At 40.9% G+C, this 23,767-nt stretch overlaps 2 protein-coding genes across 3 annotated transcripts in view; one reads left to right on the top strand and one right to left on the bottom strand.

Annotated features, from left to right (window-relative positions):
• Window positions 1-383: 383 nt before the first annotated feature.
• Window positions 384-5,941, bottom strand: LOC139208146 (claudin-10-like). The gene is made up of 5 exons (XM_070837732.1): window positions 5,728-5,941; window positions 2,154-2,315; window positions 1,988-2,069; window positions 1,790-1,894; window positions 384-1,625 (listed from the first exon to the last, which is right to left on the bottom strand). The coding sequence occupies exons 1-5, from the start codon at window positions 5,939-5,941 to the stop codon at window positions 1,469-1,471; spliced, it is 720 nt and encodes a 239-aa protein (XP_070693833.1). The 3' UTR covers window positions 384-1,468.
• A 2,007-nt stretch (window positions 5,942-7,948) lies between these two features.
• LOC139208010 (ATP-binding cassette sub-family C member 4-like) overlaps window positions 7,949-23,767 on the top strand; it is a 59,341-nt gene continuing 43,522 nt past the window's right edge. For both annotated transcript variants that reach the window (XM_070837545.1, XM_070837544.1), the window contains exons 1-20: window positions 7,949-8,045; window positions 8,545-8,655; window positions 10,563-10,683; window positions 10,803-11,027; window positions 11,121-11,210; window positions 11,322-11,485; window positions 11,594-11,719; window positions 12,022-12,271; window positions 12,350-12,454; window positions 12,673-12,762; window positions 13,803-13,994; window positions 14,148-14,242; window positions 14,325-14,411; window positions 14,520-14,616; window positions 15,523-15,753; window positions 15,989-16,120; window positions 16,298-16,335; window positions 16,630-16,724; window positions 17,138-17,284; window positions 22,874-22,953. In XM_070837545.1, the coding sequence (XP_070693646.1) occupies window positions 7,972-8,045; window positions 8,545-8,655; window positions 10,563-10,683; window positions 10,803-11,027; window positions 11,121-11,210; window positions 11,322-11,485; window positions 11,594-11,719; window positions 12,022-12,271; window positions 12,350-12,454; window positions 12,673-12,762; window positions 13,803-13,994; window positions 14,148-14,242; window positions 14,325-14,411; window positions 14,520-14,616; window positions 15,523-15,753; window positions 15,989-16,120; window positions 16,298-16,335; window positions 16,630-16,724; window positions 17,138-17,284; window positions 22,874-22,953 (2,550 nt within the window). In that variant the 5' untranslated portion in view covers window positions 7,949-7,971. The remainder of the gene's footprint in view (window positions 8,046-8,544; window positions 8,656-10,562; window positions 10,684-10,802; window positions 11,028-11,120; window positions 11,211-11,321; window positions 11,486-11,593; window positions 11,720-12,021; window positions 12,272-12,349; window positions 12,455-12,672; window positions 12,763-13,802; window positions 13,995-14,147; window positions 14,243-14,324; window positions 14,412-14,519; window positions 14,617-15,522; window positions 15,754-15,988; window positions 16,121-16,297; window positions 16,336-16,629; window positions 16,725-17,137; window positions 17,285-22,873; window positions 22,954-23,767) is intronic.

Here is a 23,767-nt window from a genome sequence, read left to right on the forward strand (position 1 = left end):
GCCTCACCAGCTGATGAAGACACCAACACGCACTTCAAACTTGGCAATGAATACTAAAGTAAACAAAAAGAATAAAACATAGATGTACATCATTTTTTATCATAGAATTTTTTGATAAATGTTGATGTATGAAAAGGTTTGTTCTGTATTTTATCCACGTCATTTCAAAATTGTTTTGCACTTTTGAGTTTTGAAGTCAAGTCTGGGTCTTGAAATTCCAGGACTGTCCTGAATGTCTTGGGCCTGGCCTTAACCCTTTAGCCTCCTCACCAAGAAAAAAGCAATGAAAAAATGTATTCTTTATATATTTTATTTCCTTGGGGCACTAATTACAAAAATCAATGTTTTTTTATGAACAGACCCCACATTTTTTGAAATATTGGCCTCTACCAAACGGTTGAGATGTCGTAAGTAAAACATGTTTTCAATAAGATATAGTGAGTCAAAATGTGCTCTACCATATGGTTGAGCAGAAGGTAAACACAGCGAGATTATGTTGTCTGTTGCACCAAACCACTGACTGTACAAGAGGCAAAAGCAAGACAAGAAAGTTATGATGCTTTTTTTTTTTTTTTTTACATATGACGAGCAAACATCCAACATTTGAAGAATCTTGTGTTTTTCTGTGTTATATTCCAGATGGGGCTCATTGTTCTTGAGACTTTTAAATGTGTTATTTGTTTTATTTATATCTGTTTTGTGAGATGTTTACTGTAAATTTAATGAGGTGTACCACCCACTTAACCAAAGCTCCTACCTTATACAGACCTGCTTCAATAACCGAGGAGCAGGTACAACATTATCTGCTGACAAAACAAAACACGAAATAGTCCGGTCAGTTTTATTTATGGTTATCTGTTTTGTTTCTTGTCATAAGCTCTCATAAAACCAGAACTCTCTCTACTCCAGCATCCACATGCCACTGCTTATAAAGACAATGGCAATATGAAGCATTTTTTGACCCATTTTAACAAAGAAAATCTTACTGCCATTACAGATTAACAGCATGTGCAGGTTACTCACTGCACATGATAAGATATAACCAACAAAGCAAATGTCTTGCAAAATATTATACAGATATGACCAAGATATAACCAACAAAGCAAATATCTAAAAAAATACAAAATGATGCATAAATTGGATTAGAAAGGCCCATTTTTGGACCAAATATTTTTGATTTTGCTGTTTAATTATAATACATACATAATCCCCACAGAGTTTGTTTGCTGTATAGAAAATAAAGATCCCCCAAGATGGGAGTAAACTATGTCATGCAACTTTCGATTTATACCCTGGAAGAAACATGTAGATATTTTGAACTTAATTCCTGGTGAGAAATAGGTCAATGTCAGCAAATTCAGCTGCTGTTAGACAGAATCCACTGTGTTTCATACAATGTGCTTTGTCCTTTAGACTTAGTATACAGTATATCTCACCAGTTACTAAAAATGTTTTATATTCATGTCCCTTACACATATGCATTCTTATCAAAGTGCTGTATCCTAGAGGAGTTGCTGTAGTCTGGCGGTGGCTTCTGGTTTACAGACTTTGCCTGCCCTCTCGGGTAGGAGGAGATATGAGAATGTGAGGCAGCACCTTTGTAGATATAGTTTTCCTGTCTGTGGCTGTGAAGAGACAGAGATTCACACAGATTCATCTTCACAAACCACACTTACAGTGTGTGACTCAACAAAATTGATTCAAACAGCAGGTTGGCCTATTTGCAACATATATCATCAGTATAATATAATGATATAATGTAAACATAGTGTGGTTCACTCATACAAACCTTTTGGTAAAAGAATCTGCAGTGGAGAAGCAGAACATGATGCCTCCCAGAATACAAAGAATAGAACCTCCCCAGCCGATAAAGAGAGCAGCTCCCAGTTCATACCTACAGACAAAAACCAATACTTAATGGTCATTTGTCTCATTTGGTTGAATTACATTATAACACTCTGGCTCTATACAGTGACATGGTTCTTACTTCTGTGCTACAAACATTGGGTCGAAAAACTCTGATGTTATTTGGTGTGCATAGAGGGAGCAAGCTGCCAGTGAGCACAGCCCTGTGAAGAACAAGACAGAGGAAACCTAAGTAGATCATACAGACAATTACACATATATCAGTCAGATAATTCCACCATACTTACCGCTAACAATGAAATTTCCACCAGCAAAACAGGCAATCCTGGCTTTGTTTTTGTCACTTCCTCCAATTTTGGTGCATTTCATTCCAACAAGGGCAAATGTGGCACCAAAAAACCCCAGACAGACGGCTGCAATCATCAGTCCCCTGCATGCTTGGATGTAGCCTGCAAACACAACATAGAGGCCAACTCATGTGCAATTAAAAGAGTGTTACGTTCTGTGGCTCCACCCTGTGGTTTTGCATTCCTTGTACTCTCTGCACAGTGCAAAGTCAATGAGTTATTGACCTTGTGACCAATTTGCACATAAAGCAAGAAAAATAATTTGTCACCCTAATTGATTTCAGGCACTTTGTGGTACTCTGTTGACTGTCTTGGTATGAAACTTCCCATTCAGATGTGATTTTGAGGCAAATATTACGTTGGAAATTAACCCCTGAAATTAGTGATCCATGGGAGAAACCGCCTGAGGTTCCCAGTAGATCTCCTTTATCGCTTTCAAGCTCAGAGAACTACGGGCTAAACATTGACATATTTTGATGCACATGAGTTGTTCCTTGCAGACTTTCACAAGTATTTAGAATATATATTAATCCAGAGTAGCAATGATATTTTCTAGCAAAAGTCAGAGAGAGAACGAGCTGAGAATTAAGAAAGACTCTGTACTAACCTAAACATAGAGCGGCAGGCCAAAATTTACAACGACTCTTTCATTAACTTGTGCTCTTTAATTGAAAAACTAATATAGAATATAAAATAAATGGGACACAATTGACCAAAACCATTAAAAATGTCAAGAAAGAGACAAGAAAGACAGAGGAAAAAAGCTGACCATCCAGTGCCAGCATCGAGGGAAAGTCTTTGCAGTTGGAGACCCCAGTTGAATCAGTGACACAGGTCTTCCACAGATTTGACCAGTAAGTAGCTGTGGTGATGATGGATCCATCAAGTGAAGACACCTTCCAGTAGTCCGTCGGCAATGTGGAACACACCAGCACCCACCCCGAAGTGGATAAAATAAACGCAAAGATCTCCTGAAACATGCTGCTCATACTGCAGAGAGGACTCCTCCACACTGCTGTGCGACAGCCAATTAAGTTGGTGAGACCTAAAATTGATTAATGGTTCCCTGGCTGGTTAGGCTTGTTGAAAGTGTAGCTAGGCTTTGCACTAGTAAGTTCAATGGATAGGCTGTGATTGATAGTTAATGTGTTGTGGACTGATATATTCTGTGGGGAGGAGTTTGGCCCTAAACATCAACAAGTAGCCAATGGTTTGTTATAGCGTCACTGTGACTCACAGTCATGGATGATGGGGACTGAGGGGACTGAAAGTTCCGGATGCTGAAAGTGTCCTGATGAGATCGGTAGCCTAATGATGCTTCAAGTTGAATCACTAGGCATGTAGAATGCTCCGTGTTTGTGTCCATATGCGGTATACACTTTGATGGGCATGAAGTCCAACACCCAAAATGATTTGATTAATAAGAAAAACTGACAATACCATATTGGGAAAATACTTTTATCTAAATAAAAGTATATACATCTATGTATCAAACATTCATGCTGAGGTGTGTTCACTTATTAATGTATTAACCTGTGAAAAGCAAATATTGTGAGTGATCTAACCATTCGTCCTCTGGGGTAGGTTAAACCAACAACGCAACATGCAGCACTTTATGGGTGTGCGGTTGGATGGACGTATGAGCCACTGTTGAATTGTAAAGTGTTCCTGTTATTTTGTCCATCCTCAACACACTCGAGCTATGGTTTCTGGGGTGAAACACGTGAGAGATGAACCAGCTCCTTTCTGGCAGCATCGATAAAAATGTACATTAAGCTTCACAAAAGTCCCATTTATTTTATTGGTGGTGATGTTAATTTGTCCACACATACATTTCTGTTTAAATTATGTCAAATCGTGTCTTTGGGTTTATTTTTGAGTCAAGAAAACTGCCTTGAGAAACCACAGATACAGAACAGAAATTTTAGATATGATTGATCACGGGGAACGTGTCACCTTGAAGTGTCACCTATGATTAGTTCACAAGACTGCTTGAACTTCCTCATATTCCTAAAATAGCAACATTTAAATAACTTATTAACAGGATGTTACTCACTCTGATGTCTCAGCAAGTTGAAGAAAGACACTGTTTCTGTTACATGTTGATTCATTTAGAGAGGGATGCACAAAACTATATTTGGGATGCCACACAGATGAAAGCAAACAACAGTGAAATCACACCTTAAGAAGGAGTTCATTTAGCTTTTATAAGGTGAAATAGAGCCCCATCTGGTGGATGTACACACTGTAGATAATGTTTCTGTCATCACACAGCTGCCGCCATCAGATGGAGCTGAGGATCTTAATGCACGCTGTGATTAAAAAGATCTTATTCATTTTAAAGACATAACACATTACAACATGTCTCTGAATTGGGCGGATTTATAGTGGAATGAAATGAAATTAATTTTATTGAACTGAATTCTGTTATAAACACTGGCGAGCTGAATCACGTTTAGCAAATGGAAAAAAAGAAAACAAAATAACGAGTTAGAGATGGATAAAATCTTCTAGACAGGGGTCAACGGGCCACACAAAGATAATCTGATGAACATAAGTCAGCACTAGTTACTAGTAACTAGAAAAAGTGGTGCACTATCAAAATGATTAAATTATGAAGAAGAAGAGCACAATCACTTCAATAATAAGTACATTTTGCAGCTCCAATACAAAACATATGGCTGCAAAAGGGTAAACTAAAAACATAATTTAAATTGAATGGATTCAATTATATATTATAATATTATTTTCTTTCTGCCTACAACATATCTTTGTCCACTTCCTCTCTACGTGGCCTCTGTGAGTCAGACACTCTCAGTTTGACATTTCCAACAAAGGATTACACATTTGCCACAGTTACCATGTGAGCCATAGTTTGGAATGGAATTTATTTTCCCCCTATTTTCTCAGTCTGAAGTTTTGACAATTTTATTTATATTAGAACTGTGAAACAATATTTGTCAAGTTAAGACGTCAGAGAGATAGATAGATAGATAGATAGATAGATAGATAGATAGATAGATAGATAGATAGATAGATAGATAGATAGATAGATAGATAGATAGATAGTATATTTTTCAAAGAGTACTTTATGTATTTATATATTGCAAAATTGGCAACTTGTACTATAAGAAAGAACACATGCACAAAATATGTCCAGAAGTTACTCTGCTAAATTTGAGTTATTTTAAAAGAATTTTGGCAGCAGTTTCATGCATCATGCTACATAACACATACATGCTTTTGAAACCAAGGTGATGCTTTTGTTTATGCGGTAAAGAATATTTAGGCTACACTGTGTTATGACAACTAGAAACAGTTCATGAAGCACCTGTACAGTATACACAGAATACCTTGCCATAATTAGTACATAGGCTGTGCTCACACTCTAGTTGTGTCTCCATTATCATTTCATCACAGCTGTTGTTAACAGAGACAAATGCGTCATGCAATAATGTGAGAACCTACAGACACTGTATGTGGTCGCTGTGACACTCTGACCCTCTTCGCTTACCTTCCAGCCGAAGGATAGTATGATGTGGTCTGCAGTGCAGAGCTCCAATGGCATTTCCAGCACAGTTGTTCCACAGACCCTGCATCACCCAGGTCGCTGTGATGACTGAGGATGCCCGGCTGGTGGCCCTCCATTCATTCGATACCGTGGCACCAATAGTGGCGCCCAGGCCAGCCAGGCCGCTGAGAAAAGCCATAATCTGCAAACCTGACATTTGGAGGTTTCAGATGTGTATTCAGTCTTTTAGCAGATTCAAGGAGATGAGAAGAAATAAAAAAGCTCCAGGCAGGCAAATTACACTGTGGACATGTGTTTCACTGAGATGATTTACAGACGGGACATCTTGCCTGGATCTCTAGTGGTGAGGGATGGTAACAGGTGTCTGAGAGTCACACAGTAAAGGAGGCATGAGCTGGCTGTTAGTCGCTACATTTTGGCAAGCGAATTTTGAAATGCTCCTTTTGTGTGTCCACGTTTTGGTATTATATTAACATTAAAAAAATAATGAAGGGGTAATCTTTAATCCCTAAAACAAGAAGCTATGTGTCAAAGTCCAGCTACTGGTTCATCTATTTCTGCACACATTGTTTAGCAACTGAATGACTAATGATTGCCAGCTCACATGTGAACATATATTTTGTTTTCATGTTTCACAGTCCCCACCCACCAAGGGTATCTGTTTTCATTCAAAATAGAGGAAGAAAAACATGGAACATTTCGAGAAAATTAAGCCACTTCACTTATCCACTGCAATGTGAAGCAATGTAACGTGTGTATGTAAAATTCTGTAGGAAGTCATCGCAGAAAGACATCATCAAAAAATCATTATTATATATACTGGTTTTGTAACACAGAGATGTTGTGGAGCTGCAGTCTGTGGGCATATGTGGAGTTGATTTGTGGCAGTGGCATCAACAAATAAGAAAGATGAGTCACGTGAGAGATGATTTCGTCTTATTTATATTGAAGGCTGCGTCTTTTTTGAAATACAGTATAAGGGAAGCCATACGGGTAGATTATGAAAAACTCTCCCGTAGGTGTGACTTTAGTCTTGTTCTTCTTTGTGTTGAATTCTGTTGAATATTACCATGCATCACCATATGACAGGTGACTTATAACTAACTGGCAGATTTAAATTGGACAATCTCAAATCCAAATGGGAAAATCTTGATCATCCATAAACATCTCTCAGCCCTGTGCTGTCTGAAATTAAGAATATGATTAGTTTCTCTGCTCCACAAGAGAAGGTTTGTGGTCTTACAGTGAAGAATGAGAAATTTAGATAAATCAGCTGGAGGCTTGGTTACATTTCAAAAGAAAAGACAAAAAAATCTAATACACTTTATGGAAACAATAAGCATACAGCAGTCTATACAAACATGGGAGTTGGATTAGATGGATAAAAAATAAGAAAAAGGGTTAAAGAAAACCATGTAAAGCTTCTGCTTGTTATGTTTAAACAGATTTCTTTGGTCATTCATCTGTAGATAAAATGTTTTGTTTGAAATACATGCAATAAGCTCTGAAGCTCAGTTACTTGAGTGGAATTAGTCGTGACCTCACAGACTAAGATTTTACAGACTGAATACAGCAAAAATATCTATCCTGCTGAGTAGTCGTTTTTTTTTAATATTGAATAACAGAATGTTAGTGAAAAAAAGTGAAAATAGTGAAGAAAATCTGTTGTTTCAATAGGCTTATATGTTTACATTTGATAAATGTTGTCATTTTTTCCCCACTTCAACTCACATTACACTATTTTTATTCTTATTCTTATTACTTATTCTTATTCTTATTTCTAGAAAATTCTAGATATATGTTAATTTCCACAGGAAACACTGAAATAATCAAACCTTTTCACGCACTTCTTTTAAAATACTGATATTATAAACGGTATAGTTCATGAAGGAATGGATAGTTTAAGAACTTTTTAACTCTAATTTGATTGCTAACTTTTTACTTCACATTTTGAACGCTCATCTTCTGCTTGAAATGATGGAGTCTTGTGTCAGCCAATCCCCGGCCGGTGGGCGGGGCTACGCAGCGCCCAGCTCACCTGACACCAAACCCGTTTGTGCGTGTCCTGTAGTAATCCTGTCCTGAATGGTGGTAGGTGTTTTATTGACAGACCTTGGAGCTCACACCATCTGTTCTCTCTGTGTTCTCTCCTCTGAGTCTTTATCGGTATCCCCCTGCCACATAGCCCGGAGAGAAAGTCTACAGGTCGCTTTTACTGTTGGGGGCATGGAAGCTCTGCGGAAGGAGGCAAAGGATAATCCGTCGGCATCAGCTAATCTTCTCTCCAAGATTTTCTTCTGGTAAGAAAACCGGCACGCAGTGACAGCCGTGCTTGACATAAATTGAATGGAGGGCTCTCCTGAGTGACAGTTTGTGGCCACTTGAGACAGACTGTCCCCTGGATGTGATAGCAGGGAGCTGCTGATCATCAGCCCATGCATAAAAATAAACCAAACTGTTGTTGTCCATGGAGGACAGAGCTCAGGCTCTTTGGTATGACTTTATTCCTGTAGTCTTAAATTACAGCAGGTTAAGGAAAGAGTGGCAATGCTCCATAGCAAAATATTAGTAACTTTGTTGAGTACTTTTCTCAACACTACATACCAGGACAAAGTGCTGAAGAACACCAGAGACAATACTGATACAGTGAAACTGCAAAGAGCACCTTTGGCCTTTGTTGGGTAAATCTTATTAAGCTAAGACAAGGTCTTAAAGTTTCCTAGAAGGTGACATTTCTGAGCTATGGCGGTAATTTCAATAATTATTTTCAGCTACTGAAAACACTTTCATTATCTCTAGCTGGCTGAATCCCTTGTTCAGGATCGGGTACAAGAGGAAGTTGGAGGAAGATGACATGTATGGAGTTCTCCCAGAGGATGCATCAGATAGACTTGGGGAGGAACTACAATGGTGAGACATTGAACCAGAGACCATCTTGTGATTTTTGTAAGTTGCTGTTGTTAGTTGTTATAATAAAGGTTGAATGTTATCTGTATCTGGATTAGAGGAACTGGGATACAATGACCTGCAGCTTAAAATGCTGTACCTCCTACCACCCTACTTCTGGTGCCCTCGCCCAAATCACACGCATCTCCAAATTTGGCCTTAATTGTAATCTCAATTACACACCTGTAGAGTTTTGTGTGTCCATCTTGTACGGTAGTGACACTATCACGTCGACAACATCTGTCCACAGACAGACAGACAAATGAACACCTTGCAAAGTACTCAAAGCAGCTTTTGTGGTAGTTCCTGCTACAATAGGTGTCTCCAGGACCACATGATGACAAACACACACACTCAGACTCACAAGGTGAAAACAAAACCAGCCACATGCTGTTGTGGCAGGTAATGATGTCTTTCAGTAATTCAGTTTAATGGTACTTTTGTTCATTACCTTCTATCATTGCACTGATAAAGGCTTATTTCCAGCGACTCTCCCAAAGTTCATTGTAGGTAATACAATAAACAGGCTGAGATTCAATGAATCTTGCGCCTCAGTGATCTGTTTTGTATTTAACAGAAGGGGAGCGGGGTTAGATCTCTTTAGCATGTGTTCTCTGGACTGATGAAGCAAAACTGATCAACAATCATTTCCATGAGATGGTCTGGTTCCACATACACTTGTGCACCTCCGCATGTTTGTACGCATTTGTTGTTGACGGTCCACGTCAGACACAGATGCCTACTAACACACAGCACAGGTTTTGGGCAGACTATTCTTATGCTGACAGTTTTGCAACTTCAGGGTTAAAAGTGAGTGCCATTGAAGTCTCCTTGAAGGATAATAGTAAATGGAAGGTTTGGACATTCTCCAAGACCAGATCCACCACCTCAAAGCCCTAAGCCAGAGCCTTATTCTCATTAGAAGCAGCGGCCATATTAAAAGGTTCCTCTTCTACACTCAGAGAAAATCCAATTGTCTTGTAAGCAACGAGAGGCTCGTGAATGTCCCCACCAGAGTTTGGCACCTTCTCAGGCGGTCAGACCACCCCCTTTGAGGGAGCGTGGCACCAGTGTTGACTATGTGCTTGTAGGTGAGCCCACCTAAATATAGATAGTACTTCTCACAATATCACATGAGAGCAAGCTCCTCCCTCCACACTAATCTCACTACCTCTAGTAGCAGCTGCCACTTTTAGAAACCCTTTGAGCTGAGAGCTTGGTGTCTTAAGACACGCTTTTCTCACTACTACTGGGCTATTACATGAATATATGTTTGTCCTGCTCCTGGACAGGATATGAGGGCACTGCTTTGCGCAGTTTAGTGAAATTATAGACATCTCTTCTGCTATGATACTTTCCACTGGCCTAACTGAATTATAATTAGTCTTACATACTGGAGCAATTTACAGCTAAGTGCTGACAAAATGTCAGCATCTGCCCTATCTGGGGTCAGGATTCTCCCCTTAAAGAGGTGGACTATACCATCTAGGGTAGTCAGTGCCTAAAATGTAGTATGGTGCAATTACTTCATTATGATGATGGCATATACCAATTGTTAGATGCTACTGCTGCATTATGGGGTTTGTATTAAACTTTCTTTGTAACTCATATCCAATTAGAATCCAATCCATTACAGAAGCACCCAATATTTTTTCTGTCAATATGATGCAGCGCTACAAATAATTGACCTCTGTCATTGCTCTATTATGTAGAACATGTATGTAGCCTCATACTAAAATCTATAGTAGTGTAAGACGCATAATTAGTCAGTTATCGTCCACACAAGCGAGATGATTTAATAATGGATGATTTAGAGTGAAATATGTAGCATAGTTTACTAAACCTACTGCTTTTCTGTTCACTTTTCAAAGGTACTGGAACAGAGAGGTTCAACAGGCAGCCAAAGAACTGCGCCCACCCAGACTTACTAAAGTCCTTGTTCAGTGCTATTGGAGATCATACTCACTCATTGGAATATACATCTTTATCGAGGTACGGAGTGATCTCACAGTCGAACCAAACGTCTGCAGAGAAAAATGCTGCATTAAGAATTACGTTTTGTTTTAATGCAGCAAATCCGCATGTCTATTTAACGTCTCATTTTCTATCAGGAAGTTATCAAAGTCATTCAGCCGGTGCTACTTGGGAAGATAATTGAGTACTTTGAGAGTTATGACCCCGACAATGCAGCTGCGGTGTATGAGGCCTACAGCTATGCTGCCGGCATCTCCCTGTCAACCGTCTGCCTGGCTGTCCTTCATCATCTCTATTTCTACCATGTCCAGCGAGCAGGCATGAAGATTCGCGTGGCCATGTGCCACATGATCTATCGTAAGGTCAGTCATTATGAGTCACCTATGTATGATTGTCATCCGTTGTCATATTCCTGTGGTTTGTAGGACTTGATTTAACGCCTTTGTTCCGCAAAGGCTCTTTGTCTTAACAGCAAAGCATTGGCCAAAACTACCACAGGACAAATAGTAAACCTCTTATCAAACGATGTCAACAAATTTGACGAGGTAATTATCTGAAGGTGTATTATACAATCTGAATATTTAACATGCGAGTTAGTCATTCAGTAATACCGACCATATCTCAGTAATTCTCTCTTCTTCATCATTTTCTTACAGGTAACCTTATATTTGCACTTTCTGTGGATTGGTCCTCTACAAGCTGCAACTGTGATATTTCTGTTGATGTATGCGATTGGCCCATCGTGCCTTGCGGGAATGTCTGTCTTCTTCATCCTGTTGCCGGTGCAGACTATGTTCGGACGCTTGTTCTCGACTCTCAGGTTTGTAGTCATTTATCAAATATCGACAACAGTTGTCTCTCCTTACGAAAGGTTTTTTGTTGTGTGTTGCGCTGATGCCGTAGCTGCATGTTCTGTCTGCTGTCTTAGGGCTCAAACGGCAGTCTTAACAGATGACAGAATACGCACAATGAATGAAGTCATCTCTGGGATCCGCGTTATAAAGATGTATGGGTGGGAGAAGCCTTTCGTTGCGTTGGTGGATGAGGTCAGAAGGTAGATCAATTCTTCCTCATATCCAGCTCTTGTAATTTTGGTACCGTTTTCATACAAGAGTATGATAATGTTGATGATTTTTCTTTTCACACAGGTAAACACAGTAGTTAATGAGAAATGTTCGAAAATGTCACCCAAATTGTGCACCTGCCTTCCCTTTTACTAAATTTAGTTGAAATATTTTAACAAGTTTTAGAATGAACAAACTGTATGATAAACAAATACTTGTGTATGCTATGATTGTGAGAATAATAATGTATGCTAAACAGCATTTACCAACAACACATCTTGTAAATGTACAGAATGGAAATCTCCAAGATCATGAAGAGCTCCTACCTGCGTGGCCTGAACATGGCATCTTTCTTTGTGGCCAGCAAGATCATCATCTTCATCACCGTCTGTGTCTACGTACTGACGGGAAACAAGCTGTCTGCTAGCAGAGTGTTCATGGCTGTTTCCCTCTACGGGGCAGTCAGACTCACCATCACGCTCTTCTTTCCCTTTGCCATAGAGAAAGTCTCTGAGTCTCTCATCAGCATTAGAAGGATTAAAGTAAATACACAGACACATTTATAACCAATGTGTGTTGATTATTATCTGTGGAAACTGAAATGTGATTCTTTTCCTAAGAATTTTCTTCTGCTGGATGAAGTTGCTCCTCAGCGCCAGGGGCTTCCTGAGGCAGAGAAGGACTGTATGGTTAAGATTCAGGATTTAATATGCTACTGGGATGAGGTGAGAATTATTGTGGGCGACGAGTCTCTCTTTCCTATCTAAATGTTGCTCACAAGCAACAATCCGTAGACCCCTCGGGGCTCTAAGTAAGGGCAAAGAGTGTCACTACACAGATTGCGAAGCCTCTGGGACAAAGTTGTGATTTTAAGTAACCCTGACATTAACAGGCATGCATGGGGGTGTTTCACTTAATTTAATATTTTCTTTTTTCTCTACAGAAGCTAGAGGCTCCAACTCTACAGAACATGTCTTTCACAGTGAGGTCAGAACAGCTACTGGCAATAATTGGACCTGTTGGGGCTGGAAAGGTCAGGTCTGTTCTCTAGTCTCAGGTTTATAGTCAAGCACACACATGATTATAAACCTAAGTAACTCTAAATATTTAATAATAGAATGTTATCAATGTTATTATTCCCCAGCAGTATGGTGCTGAGCTAGTGTTGAGGTTTTACTTTATTACCAGCAGTTGAATGTCATAAAATGTCACTGAGGCCATTAAATTTGACTGGCACAATAAAGACATAAACTATTTTCATTTTACCATAAATAATTATAAACTTTGAGAAGATTTCTTATGTACAGGCAGCAGAAAAAAATATTCTTTATTCATTTTTGGTTAACTGAAATACCATTAATTAATTGTGTTCTGGCAGACTCAGTATATGAACAAAATGGTGTGATTTCTTTTTATTTAATTATTATTTTTATTGAGTGTTTGTTCCTCTTGGTGGGCCGGTTTGCGGTCAGTAATTTTTTCAGCACCGAGTTGATTAGAATCAATTAAACTACCAGTCTGATTTAAATGGGTGGGCCATGCAAAATGCTACTCGCAGCGCCCCGGTCAAAATCAGAGCTGAATGATCCACCTCCCTTTTTAAAGGTCCCAATATTGCAGATAACTGCATCCATTTGTGCTTGCTCACCGATAACAGACAAATATGGTATCATCTCCTTTTTTAGTGTGTTTGCCTTGTGGCGCCTTGCATGTTATTTGTTTGTTATGTGAAACCGTCCACTCCCACCCCTTGGTACAGAATATAAAGGTTCAGGCAAGGTTCCTGCAGAGGGTAGATAATAACGTATTCCACCGTGAAAAGGAAGAAAATGCGAGGAAAAAAAGAATTCAAATTACTGAACTTTTAGAAAGGCACCACATACTCGACCCAAAAAAGGCTAGACTCAGGAACTCGTACTGATAAGGTCCAACATGTAAGCAATTTTACATGAGGAGACAGCATTTTCTCTATTTCAACCATGCAAGAAATATTTTGAATAGGGAGACAAGGCAGGAAAAGCGCTTCTTTAAATCTTAATTTCTGTTCTGTTCATGTGTGTTTATGCACGTCAGTCATCGCTCCTCAGTGCCATCCTGGGAGAACTGAGTCAGGAAAGTGGTGTGGTCAAGGTCAAAGGAGAGCTGACATACACTTCTCAGCAGCCCTGGATTTTACCTGGTACGATTCGAAGCAACATCCTTTTTGGCAAAGAGCTCAACCCCCAGAAGTATGATAGAGTTCTAAGAGCCTGCGCCCTCAAGAGAGTGAGAATCACTTCTAGTCATGTTCTTGATTATCACACGCCCTGCTGCATTTTCAAACTGTGTAGTCTGGGAATCAGAAACATTTTGGTACATCTCTGAGTGTCTAGCGTAAATGTCAATGATAGGCAAGGGTTGAATTTGAACCCTGTTCAGGACATGGACCAGTTGCCAGGTGGTGACTTGGCGATAGTCGGGGACAGAGGAGCCAACCTCAGTGGAGGACAGAAGGCAAGGATCAGCTTAGCAAGGTGTGTTGGATAACTAGACAGTAGTGTATGTTTTTCTTTGGTGTTAGTGACAGAGATAACCTCCGCATGTGTTTGTTTTCAGAGCAGTGTATCAGGATGCAGATATCTACTTGCTGGATGACCCACTCAGCGCCGTGGATGCTGAGGTGGGGAGACACCTCTTTGAAAAGTAAGTCATTGTTTTCCATGGAGAGATCCAATGGATCCAGTTAATCCTGTGTTATTTATTATGTCAATAAAATTATGTTTTTTCCATTTCTGCATTTGTTTTCTTCAGGTGCATTTGTGGACTATTGAGGAAAAAGCCTCGCATCCTGGTTACTCATCAGCTACAGTACCTGAAGGCTGCAGATCAAATAGTTGTCTTGAAGGAGGTGTGTTTGCTGGGAGCTGTTACTGCTTATGATGCTGCATGCACTCTGAATAGTTGCTTTTCTAATAGTTTTAATCATGATCACATTTTATATGAAGTACAAGTCTGCCACAGTTAACAGTCACTAACGTGTAGCATCACTTCTATCTAATCTCACTCCACCTCTCAGCTCAATAACTTTTCAGCATTATTACACCCCGAATCTAAATCTTTGAGTATCAAACATTCAATCATCAATTTCCTGCTTTGAAAACTTTGTAGTTCCCTGAGTGTTGTCAGCTTGGATTCACAGTGATTACAGTGGAATTCAGTGACAAATCAGTTTTATGGCTAAAGTAATTGCCAGAATCACTCTGTTTTGTTAAAGCTTCACTAACTAGTTCTTGTGCCACCTCTTGGTCAAAAATATAGAACAATCTGACAGTGCTTAAGCGTTCGCAATCAATTCCACACAGTTCTCACACTGCCAGCTCGTGACCAGTGTCTAGCTGCTTGATGAGTTAAGTCCTGTCGCCATTGGCATTTTAGTTTGGTTTGGTCTTCTTTGATTCCTGAGAAAAATATTAGTGTTCAAAAATCAAAGCTAAAACACTGCAAAGATTTAACTTTAATTTGTTACATGAATAGTTTACACATATAATCTGTGACTTATTGCTTTCCTCAATACTCTTCCAACATGGTGGAAGGCACTCTGATGTTCTGTGAAAAGCCTCAACACACATGAGGAGTTTTTGTATCGGGGAGGATTGCCTTTTTTAGTTGATGTGCTACAAAACGACTGCAGAGACAATTGCTCGGATAAATGCAGGGATTCAAATATCACATCCCTTACAGATGAGTCAATTTCCGTGACTGCGTGTGCGAGCTTTTGTGCTGTTAATTGCATCTCTTTCCCCGTCACCGTCAGGGTAAGATGGTGGCACGTGGGACCTACAGTGAGTTACAAGGCTCTGGACTGGACTTCACCTCACTGCTTAAGGAGGAGGAGAGCCAGGGGGAGGAGAGGCAGGGCATGACCCCCATCCCCGGGACCGTGTCCCGCTGTCCCCACACGTTCTCTGACAACTCAATATCCTCCATGTCCTCCCTGTCCTCCTCTCGGTACTCTTTGATTGACGGAGCAGAGCCGCTTGCCAAGGTAGGAATATTTTAAACGTTAAATGACTAAAACTTGGCTACAATTTGTAACTTGATTTGACTATAATTTGATCTAATTAAGCTTTAAGCATACAATCTCATTGTGGGAAAAGCCTTGTTGTGAGATCTTCCAGCCACTAGAGGGCAGAAGGTACCCACCGTTTCCCTGCTGCTGATTACAGGCTGATCTGAAGTGTTGCTGGATGAGGAATATTTACTCTAGTGTCTGTCTGTAGGTAGTGCAACCGACGGAGGAGGAAAGCCGCTCAGAGGGAAACGTCGGCCTGCATATGTATGTGAAGTATTTCAGGGCAGGCGCTAACTTCCTGGTCCTCTTGCTCCTCATTTTACTCAATGCCCTAGCACATGTGAGTTCATTTCTTCATTTAATTTGATTTGTGTTTTAGGGCATCATTTATCTCAAGTGGATTTCATATAAAATTGATTGATGTAATATTTGATAAATAAACAGTTTTGGTTAAGTGGTAACATTATTTTAATACTGATTTAATTTTGTGTCCTTCCTTGCTCTTATGTGTTTTTAGATCACATTTGTTCTACAGGACTGGTGGCTTGCTTGCTGGTGAGATTTTGCTTCTTTTTTTTTCTAAAAAGATGAATGCTGGCAGACAGAGAAAAGCAAGTTTTGTATGTCATGCAGACATATTTTCTCAGACTGAAAAAGGTTGATGAATTAATAGGGGATGACTGAACCGAACAGTTTTTATTTGGCAATATCTGTCACTTGTTAAAACTGACCTTGTGCTCTAGGATAGGAGGAATGGGTTTTGTATAGTGTCCTCATTTTGCAGCTTTCTTTCTTTGTTGTGTTTATTTGTCCTTGTGGATTTTTGGTTCCTTTGTGGGTGACTTGCAGGGCCTCTGAACAGAAGCACATCAACGTGACAGAGCACCTCAATGGCAGCTTCCCTCAGCAGCTGGACCTTGACCTGTACCTAGGTGTTTACGCAGGTGAAGCTCACTAAGCGCACATTGCTTTTTGTGTGCTGTTGAGGCTCTGAATACGCCAGCCATTCAGTGAACAGAGCCACAGTTCTTTGGCTTTGGCCCAAGGCCTTCAAGGCCCAGTGTATGTGTACATGGGCCTCAGCTGTACAGGGAGATAGCAGTGCCTTTCTTGTTCTTTGCTGTTGGATTGTTCTGATTGTCTCCCTGTGACTCCCAGCCTCTTCACTCTTTCTGGCTTTGTACTCACAGTTATAGATCAGCATTCAAGACAAAAAAAACATCATTGCAGGAGAAATTAAGTGGAATATATCTGTCTTTTTGTGCACCTTAAATGCATTGCTGACCTTGAATGAGGCACAAGGATAACACTGTTGTATGCTGATGGATTTTTTTTTTTTATTCTGTGCTTTTGTCAGGTTTAACAGTCACTTCAGTCGTGTTTGGCTTCCTACGCAGCTTGGTCTTCTTTAATGTCCTGGTCAGTTCGGCCCAAACCCTCCACAACAGCATGTTTAATGCCATCCTCCGGACCCCGGTGCACTTTTTTGATATCAATCCAATTGGTAAGTGTCTCGCCTCGTCATCAAGTTCCTCATTTAAATAACTGATAAGTAATAACTCATTTATAACATGGCCAGGGATGATCAGGAGGATTCTGAAATGTTAACACCCAGTGGCACCTGCTGGAAAGGTTACTGTTCTAACATCTCACCACTAGAGAGCAGACTGTTACTAACTTTGTCGTGTTTTGATCCACTTTACATACACCCATATACTTGCCCTTAAACTCCATAGTTTGCCATTGCTATTGAGTTCTATGCGATATAATTTACGTTTTCAAATTGGAACACCTTTATGTAAAAATTACAATAACTGTATTATACTCAAAGATTTCATATTATCGCCCTATTATTAAAGTTTTTATGTAATTTATCTGTACTTAACAATAATAATTGAGAATTTTTAATGAGAAGATCTTATATGAACCATAATATAAAGACTGTACTACTATACTGTGGTTCTCGCTGAAAGGTGGTTTTCTGTTTGTGGGATTTATGGGGTTTTAAATGTGACTGTAAATGAACTGGCATCATAAAAGTCGCTGCTGGGACGTAAAGCCTATGTTACCAAGAGGCCAGTTCAGTCCAAAAAGAATGTGATATGACTTAATATATAGCCATAGTGTATTTAAAAATGAGTAAAGACAATGCTATCTTTTTTTTTTTTTATCGTAAGCCTTATTAACAAGCAAATGATCCCATTGAATAAATACTATTTGCACGAGATCTTTGACAGTGCTGTGTTTGGACTGTAGAGCTGTGTAAATACAGACGTATTTGTCTTGTGCGCTGTATCAGAAATCTTCGATTATTTCATTAGCTTTGTGGACTGTAGCCGCTGGGTCAATGGAGTGGGCAGATGGACATGATTTTAAAAGTGAGCAAACACTCATCTGACTTTACTCTGCTGCTGGTTTTTCTTCACGTGTGTGTTGCACCACTTTTCTTTAAGCAGAAACCAATAAAACTCAGAGCGTATTTAAAGATTTTTTTCTTGAAAATATTTACAAAATGTTTTGCTCTTATTGTTATTTTTATCCCTATAATTTTGCGGTATTAACTAAAGACCTTTTAAATTAGGCGAAGTAACATGACTACAGTCTGTCATTCATATCCAAAGTCAACTATCAAGTGGCCCACTTTGATAACTTTAATTTTTCTGGAGCATTGTTCTCCTGTCACCAGATAATTACTCAGCCTAATCTCTTCATAGTGACATGCATGTACAACACAATCAGCTCGGGTGGGAATTCTCAACAAGAAGGGAACTTGTATCTGTATAATGAGTCATAATAAGCTGGTAACACAAGTCTAAATATGATTTGAGGGTGTTCAGGAGCTCGCGGTTTCTTCTGGCATTAGAAGTGGGCGCAGCGACAAAGCTTTCCCTTGCAAAGCTGTGTTTGGAGCAAACACCACAGGTCTTAAGTCTTGGCTTTTGTTTTTACTGCTGCAGTTGTGTTACGTATTGGACTACCTGACGGCTTATCTGGGTGTGCCTTGCTTGGTAATCTACACACGGGAGGAGGACAAACACTTTGAATAATGTAATAATCTGTTTAATAGCGCAGCAAAGGAGAGGCTTAACAGACACTGCTATCTGATTGCTGTTGTGCTGCTATCAGTAACCATTGTATGACCAGTCCAGTCATCACAGCTCGGCCTCCAGGCTGGCAAACAACACTGTGCGTCTGACTGGATTTATAGAGTTTCTGTCATCTTTTGTCTAGCCAACAGTAGATTAAACATGAACAGGACCTTTTTTATTTATACAATATAAATAAGTTTCACTCCAATTCCCCTCTGTATTTTTACAAATGATTCATTCACTTGAGTGAAAACTAACTCTGCCCGTTTTCTTTCCTTCTTAATATTTTGCCTCTGCCTGAAATATTTTTTTCCTCTTTACAATAACTGACTCTTCCGTCAAATCTGCTACCACATCCACTACTGTCTTGCAATCAGTGCGAATGATGTGTAACTGTGTGCGTATGCATTGTAAAGCAATTGACAACTGTTTACATGTGTAAGTGATAGGTGTGCTGTTGCTGAACAGGCCTAGTGTTTGATAGCTGTCCACAGAGTTAAAGGTTACCGTTTCAAGCATCGCTGCACAAAGGTCTTATTTGTTATTCTGTGAATGTGGTTTATAACAATAGAGTACAGTAGTGGTGAATTATGATTGATGGAGACGCATTGTAGCTCTTCTGTATCAGCCACTGAATGCTTCTGCACAATTTGAATCTTGTTTCTGTGTTATCTTTCCTGCTGTGTGGAAATAGTTGATTTCCAAGTTGGGGCTTTTGTTGATTAAAACCTTTATATTTCCTAACAATGCTATCTGATAAGTTTGAAGATACCAAGATGATGGTGATAACGTTACATACTGCCATTTCCTCCATTGTATAAATTTATATAACTTAATATATTCATGTTGCTCAATATTAGCAATATGTACAGTCTTATTACAGCTGTTCATCCAAATGTGATCCAGTTAGAGCAGCACAGACAGCGGTGGATGTGTTGAGCTGATGTTGATCCCTGTAATTTAGTGTCATTGAGTGGGCTAATCCCCTCAGAGACTGCAGGCCAGGGCTTCAGCTCATCAGCACAGTCAAGGAGGGGAGTTTCAGTCAACACACACGCACACGCACACACACACACACATACACTTCTACCGTCCCCCTTCACATCGGCATAGTGGGCCATCTCTGTGCTAGGTGTCACTCAGTTGCTGTTGACACAGGGAACATTAGATCTTCTGTAGTCAGTGATGTGAGATTCTAATTGTGTCTACAGAGGCAATGTTTTTAATGTCTGTATTTCAGGTCTGGGATGCAAGAGTGTTAAGAGCGAAGTGGAGGAAGTACTGCAGAGAGGATGATGATATCGAGGTGTGTAAATTGAATGTGGAGATGGAGCCGTGTGTGTGTGTGCAGTATGGCTGATAGGGCTCCCCCTCGCTCGGCACTTCCACTATTTAATTGCATGAAAGGGAAGGAGAGGAGATTGCAGGAGCCTGGCGGTGTGAGCGAAGAGAATGGATTTAGAATGTATTAGTATTGGCAGCAAGGCGCCGGCGGTGGGAGGCTGCCCCAGGCCCCCGGGCCCTTCATGGAAGTGCAGGTGAGCTGTGCCACCTCCAGCCTTGGCAGCCCCCTCCCCAGTATTCCTTCATTATCGCACTTGCCTCACTGAAAGGCCCCTCCAACTGCACTGGGGCCCACACATGGTGCGGCTCTGAGTCGTCCCCTTATCTTGATGTTTACAGGGAACAGCGATTTGCCACACGCCCTGCTCTAGCTGGACCCCACTGTTCCATTTCTTTAAGTGTGATTGGGGGCCCTGCTCACCTAATATCTCCACCTAAGGGGCCACCTTAGTTGGGAGGGCTTGATATTTCCTGAGCCTGAAAAAGTGGTGCAAATCACCCCAGGAGTCTTAAACCATGAGAAATTGTTTGATACTAATGCTGCTGATATCCTGAAACGTCTATACCTCTCTCTACACAATAGGTGATATTGTTGACAACCACCCATAGTGATTGAAGCCATTGTCCCATGCCGATCTTACCTCATAGGCATTTCCATGCAGTGAATGTCTTTGTGTAACTGCATCACTGTAATGTATCCCCTCTATAGTCTGCGCAGGATGGAGAAGGGTCTTTACTTCATCCCCTCTGAAACTCTCTGTTAACTGAGCCGCTTGTCAAACAGCTGATAGCTGACTGATGTTCTCTGCTCTAACCCCTCTAACCATGGTATGATGTAACCCAGAGAAACCTATCCTTTTCTTATTGGCATTGTTTGTCAGATATGCATGAATTTGGGTCATCTATGGCTTAGACAGTAAAATTACATAAAATATTATTGGATCTTCCACAAACACAGTTTGACAAGTACTCCCCCCATTCCCAGACTAAAGCAGCAATATTCAACACTAGTATAGTGGCAGCTCTACCCCCTTGCTTGAACCCTCCCCTCGGGATGTCTGTATGCTAAAGGGGCACTCACACTGTGAATAAGATTAGTCTGCCTCCAAGTGTACAACATGCTTACGCCACTTGACTTTGAATCAGTACTGATTTGGAGCATTGCTGGGTTGTTGCGGGGAATAATGCTTTGGCTGGGTTTATGCAATGGCTGTTATGGGGAGCCCGGCCTCGTCTGCATGCATGTTTTTAGGCGGGAGCGGCATTTTGGATAAAGCTGTAAGCTGCTTACGGCCGTGGAGAGAGGTGATTACAGGGCCCACCTCCGTAGGACTGACTGGGAGGCTGGGAGGCAACTTTTAGGTCAGTGGTGCCATGGCTCCGCCACGCTTCCAGACTGCCATACCACCACACTCTGCCAATGTGCCGCTCTGCCGCTCCCTCTCTCGGTCCCGTACCAAGTCCCACCCTGTTTCATGGCCTATTCTGTGAGCCTAGATAAACTCATCTGCATGCTTCCGCGGTTAGTTTCACTTTATCAGGGGTTGTACCCTAAATGTGAGTGCTGCTTTATTTACATTCTCCTCAGACAGATATTATTGTTTGCTTAGTGATGTGTCACCGAGAAAGACAATGAGTTGCTTAAGTACACTATGAAACATTATGACAACATTTTGGAGGCGCTTTGACAGCGAATATACGCTACGCACAACAGATTCACAGCTTGTTCATGTCTTTTAACGTGAGCCCAGTTGTAGTAGTGGCAATGTTGGCTCTGCTCTGGTTCTTTTTGTCTGCTTCTGAGAGTCTGAGGGCTTCCTTCAGGGACAGTGATAGAGAAAGGCTTTCTGTCTTGCCTGCCTTTAGGTAGTGTAGTGTCGGGATTTGCTATCACTGACCCTGCAGTAAACAGTGTGTGAAAGCAGCTGGAGTGTAATCTTATGTGCTGTGGGATCTGAATAGGGGAGCAAAGTTACTAAAAGAGTCACAATAAAGGCCTGCCGCAGCACCTGCAGAGCACCAGCCAAAATAATGAACACCCGAGCAGATTGGAAGCAACTCAATTAACGTCACTGACATAGCCAGTCAGAACATAAAGGCAGGTACGCAGCTTCTGTTGCCCTTTTGTTTCTGAACAAAAGGTTCTCTCGCGTATTCAGCCAAGAGTAGGGCAGTCTTTATGACATGCTAGACAAATAATGATTCATTGTTTAATCTAGATAGGCCTGTGTTTTTCATCCGATATCACATTCGATATATAAGCTCTTTTCTATTAAACTGGAAGGGACTTTGGTAATACTTGCTCAGCAGTCTGGTGAGACTGAAGGAAATGGAAACAAACTAAATATTGTTTTTTAAGGGTGCAGAGTAGCTCCTGGTTGAAGAATCTGTATTTGACGTAGATGATTTCTTCCAAGTATCTTATAGGACTACCTGACATTAGATCTGCAAATTACATTGCATAATATATGCACTAAGTGCTCTCTTACAGTATGCAATTTCACATTACATCACCTTTCTTTACATAATTTCACATAGTAACTCTGATTGTACAAATTACCTGACACCTTTGTAACCTTTTGTCAATTGTGTGATTTTATCTTACATATCTCTACAATAATGTCATCCAATCTGTTCTTTTGTGTTGTCTTGTCTCCCAGGAAGAATCCTCAACAGGTTTTCGAAGGACATCGGTTACCTGGACTCCCTGCTCCCATGGACGTTTGTGGACTTTATCCAGGTGAGTCTCACCTCGGCAGGTTTGGTCGCTGGCGCTACAGCATGGGAAGGCCATTTCATGCCTGGCTAAACCTGCTTTGTGGTCCGGGTCCCCTAATCTGGAAACAATTACTGTAGGATTACCCGCCAGAGCAGCCCAGCGCCTGCACAGATTTAATAAAAGTGTGCACATAGGCTGAGGGCGTGGCTCTCTCATTGTGACACAACAGAAGTGGCATCCTCAGAGAATGTGTATGGAGACTAAGCAAGTGATTGGAAGAGAGAAAGGTACCAAAGAGGAAATAAAGGCCACAGGATGATGGGTCTGATGTGGAGGAAAACAGCGGGGAGGGGGGTGACAAGGATGATGTGTTGAGTGGCAAAGAGAAGAAGTGTGAGCAGTAGGCGTATGATGTGTTTGCAGGAGTGGAGCTGGAAGCGTGGTAGAGGGGGAAGGGGACAGGTCACTTGGAACAGATCCAGAGTGGGACTTGCCCATCTCAGCGCAATTCACCTAATGCTCTACAGTCTTACAGGCCTGGTAGCCAACGGCCACCCTGGTGCATAACCAGGTTAGGTTACCAAATGCCACCCTGCCACCGTGACAGCCATCTCCCACGAAAGCCTGCGGAGATGAGCCAGCTCATGCACCTAGCGCCACAAAGAAGGGAATGTTCGCTGCACAATTTGAGGTAGAGGAGCAGGCGTGGCTCTTTGGTTAAGGCCAAAGAATAGAACAAAGGCGCACTGAAAATGAATCCCCCCTCCACAATGCCTGAGTGATGTTTGTGGCAGATACCCATCTCACAGTAGACAAAAGCCATCTTAAATGCTGA

Source organism: Pempheris klunzingeri, chromosome 10, assembly GCF_042242105.1.
Source record: "Pempheris klunzingeri isolate RE-2024b chromosome 10, fPemKlu1.hap1, whole genome shotgun sequence".
NCBI lineage: Eukaryota > Metazoa > Chordata > Actinopteri > Acropomatiformes > Pempheridae > Pempheris > Pempheris klunzingeri.

What these genes read in the sequence shown, in the direction of transcription:
- LOC139208146 (XM_070837732.1), bottom strand. Translation starts at nt 5,941, where the DNA reads ATGTCAGGTTTGCAGATTATGGCTTTTCTCAGCGGCCTGGCTGGCCTG. An exon ending in TACTATCCTTCGGCTGGAAG is followed by an intron (nt 2,316 to 5,727) that starts GTAAGCGAAGAG and finishes TTGTGTTTGCAG; the next exon opens with GCTACATCCAAGCATGCAGG. An exon ending in GCAGATTCTTTTACCAAAAG is followed by an intron (nt 1,626 to 1,789) that starts GTTTGTATGAGT and finishes GTCTCTTCACAG; the next exon opens with CCACAGACAGGAAAACTATA.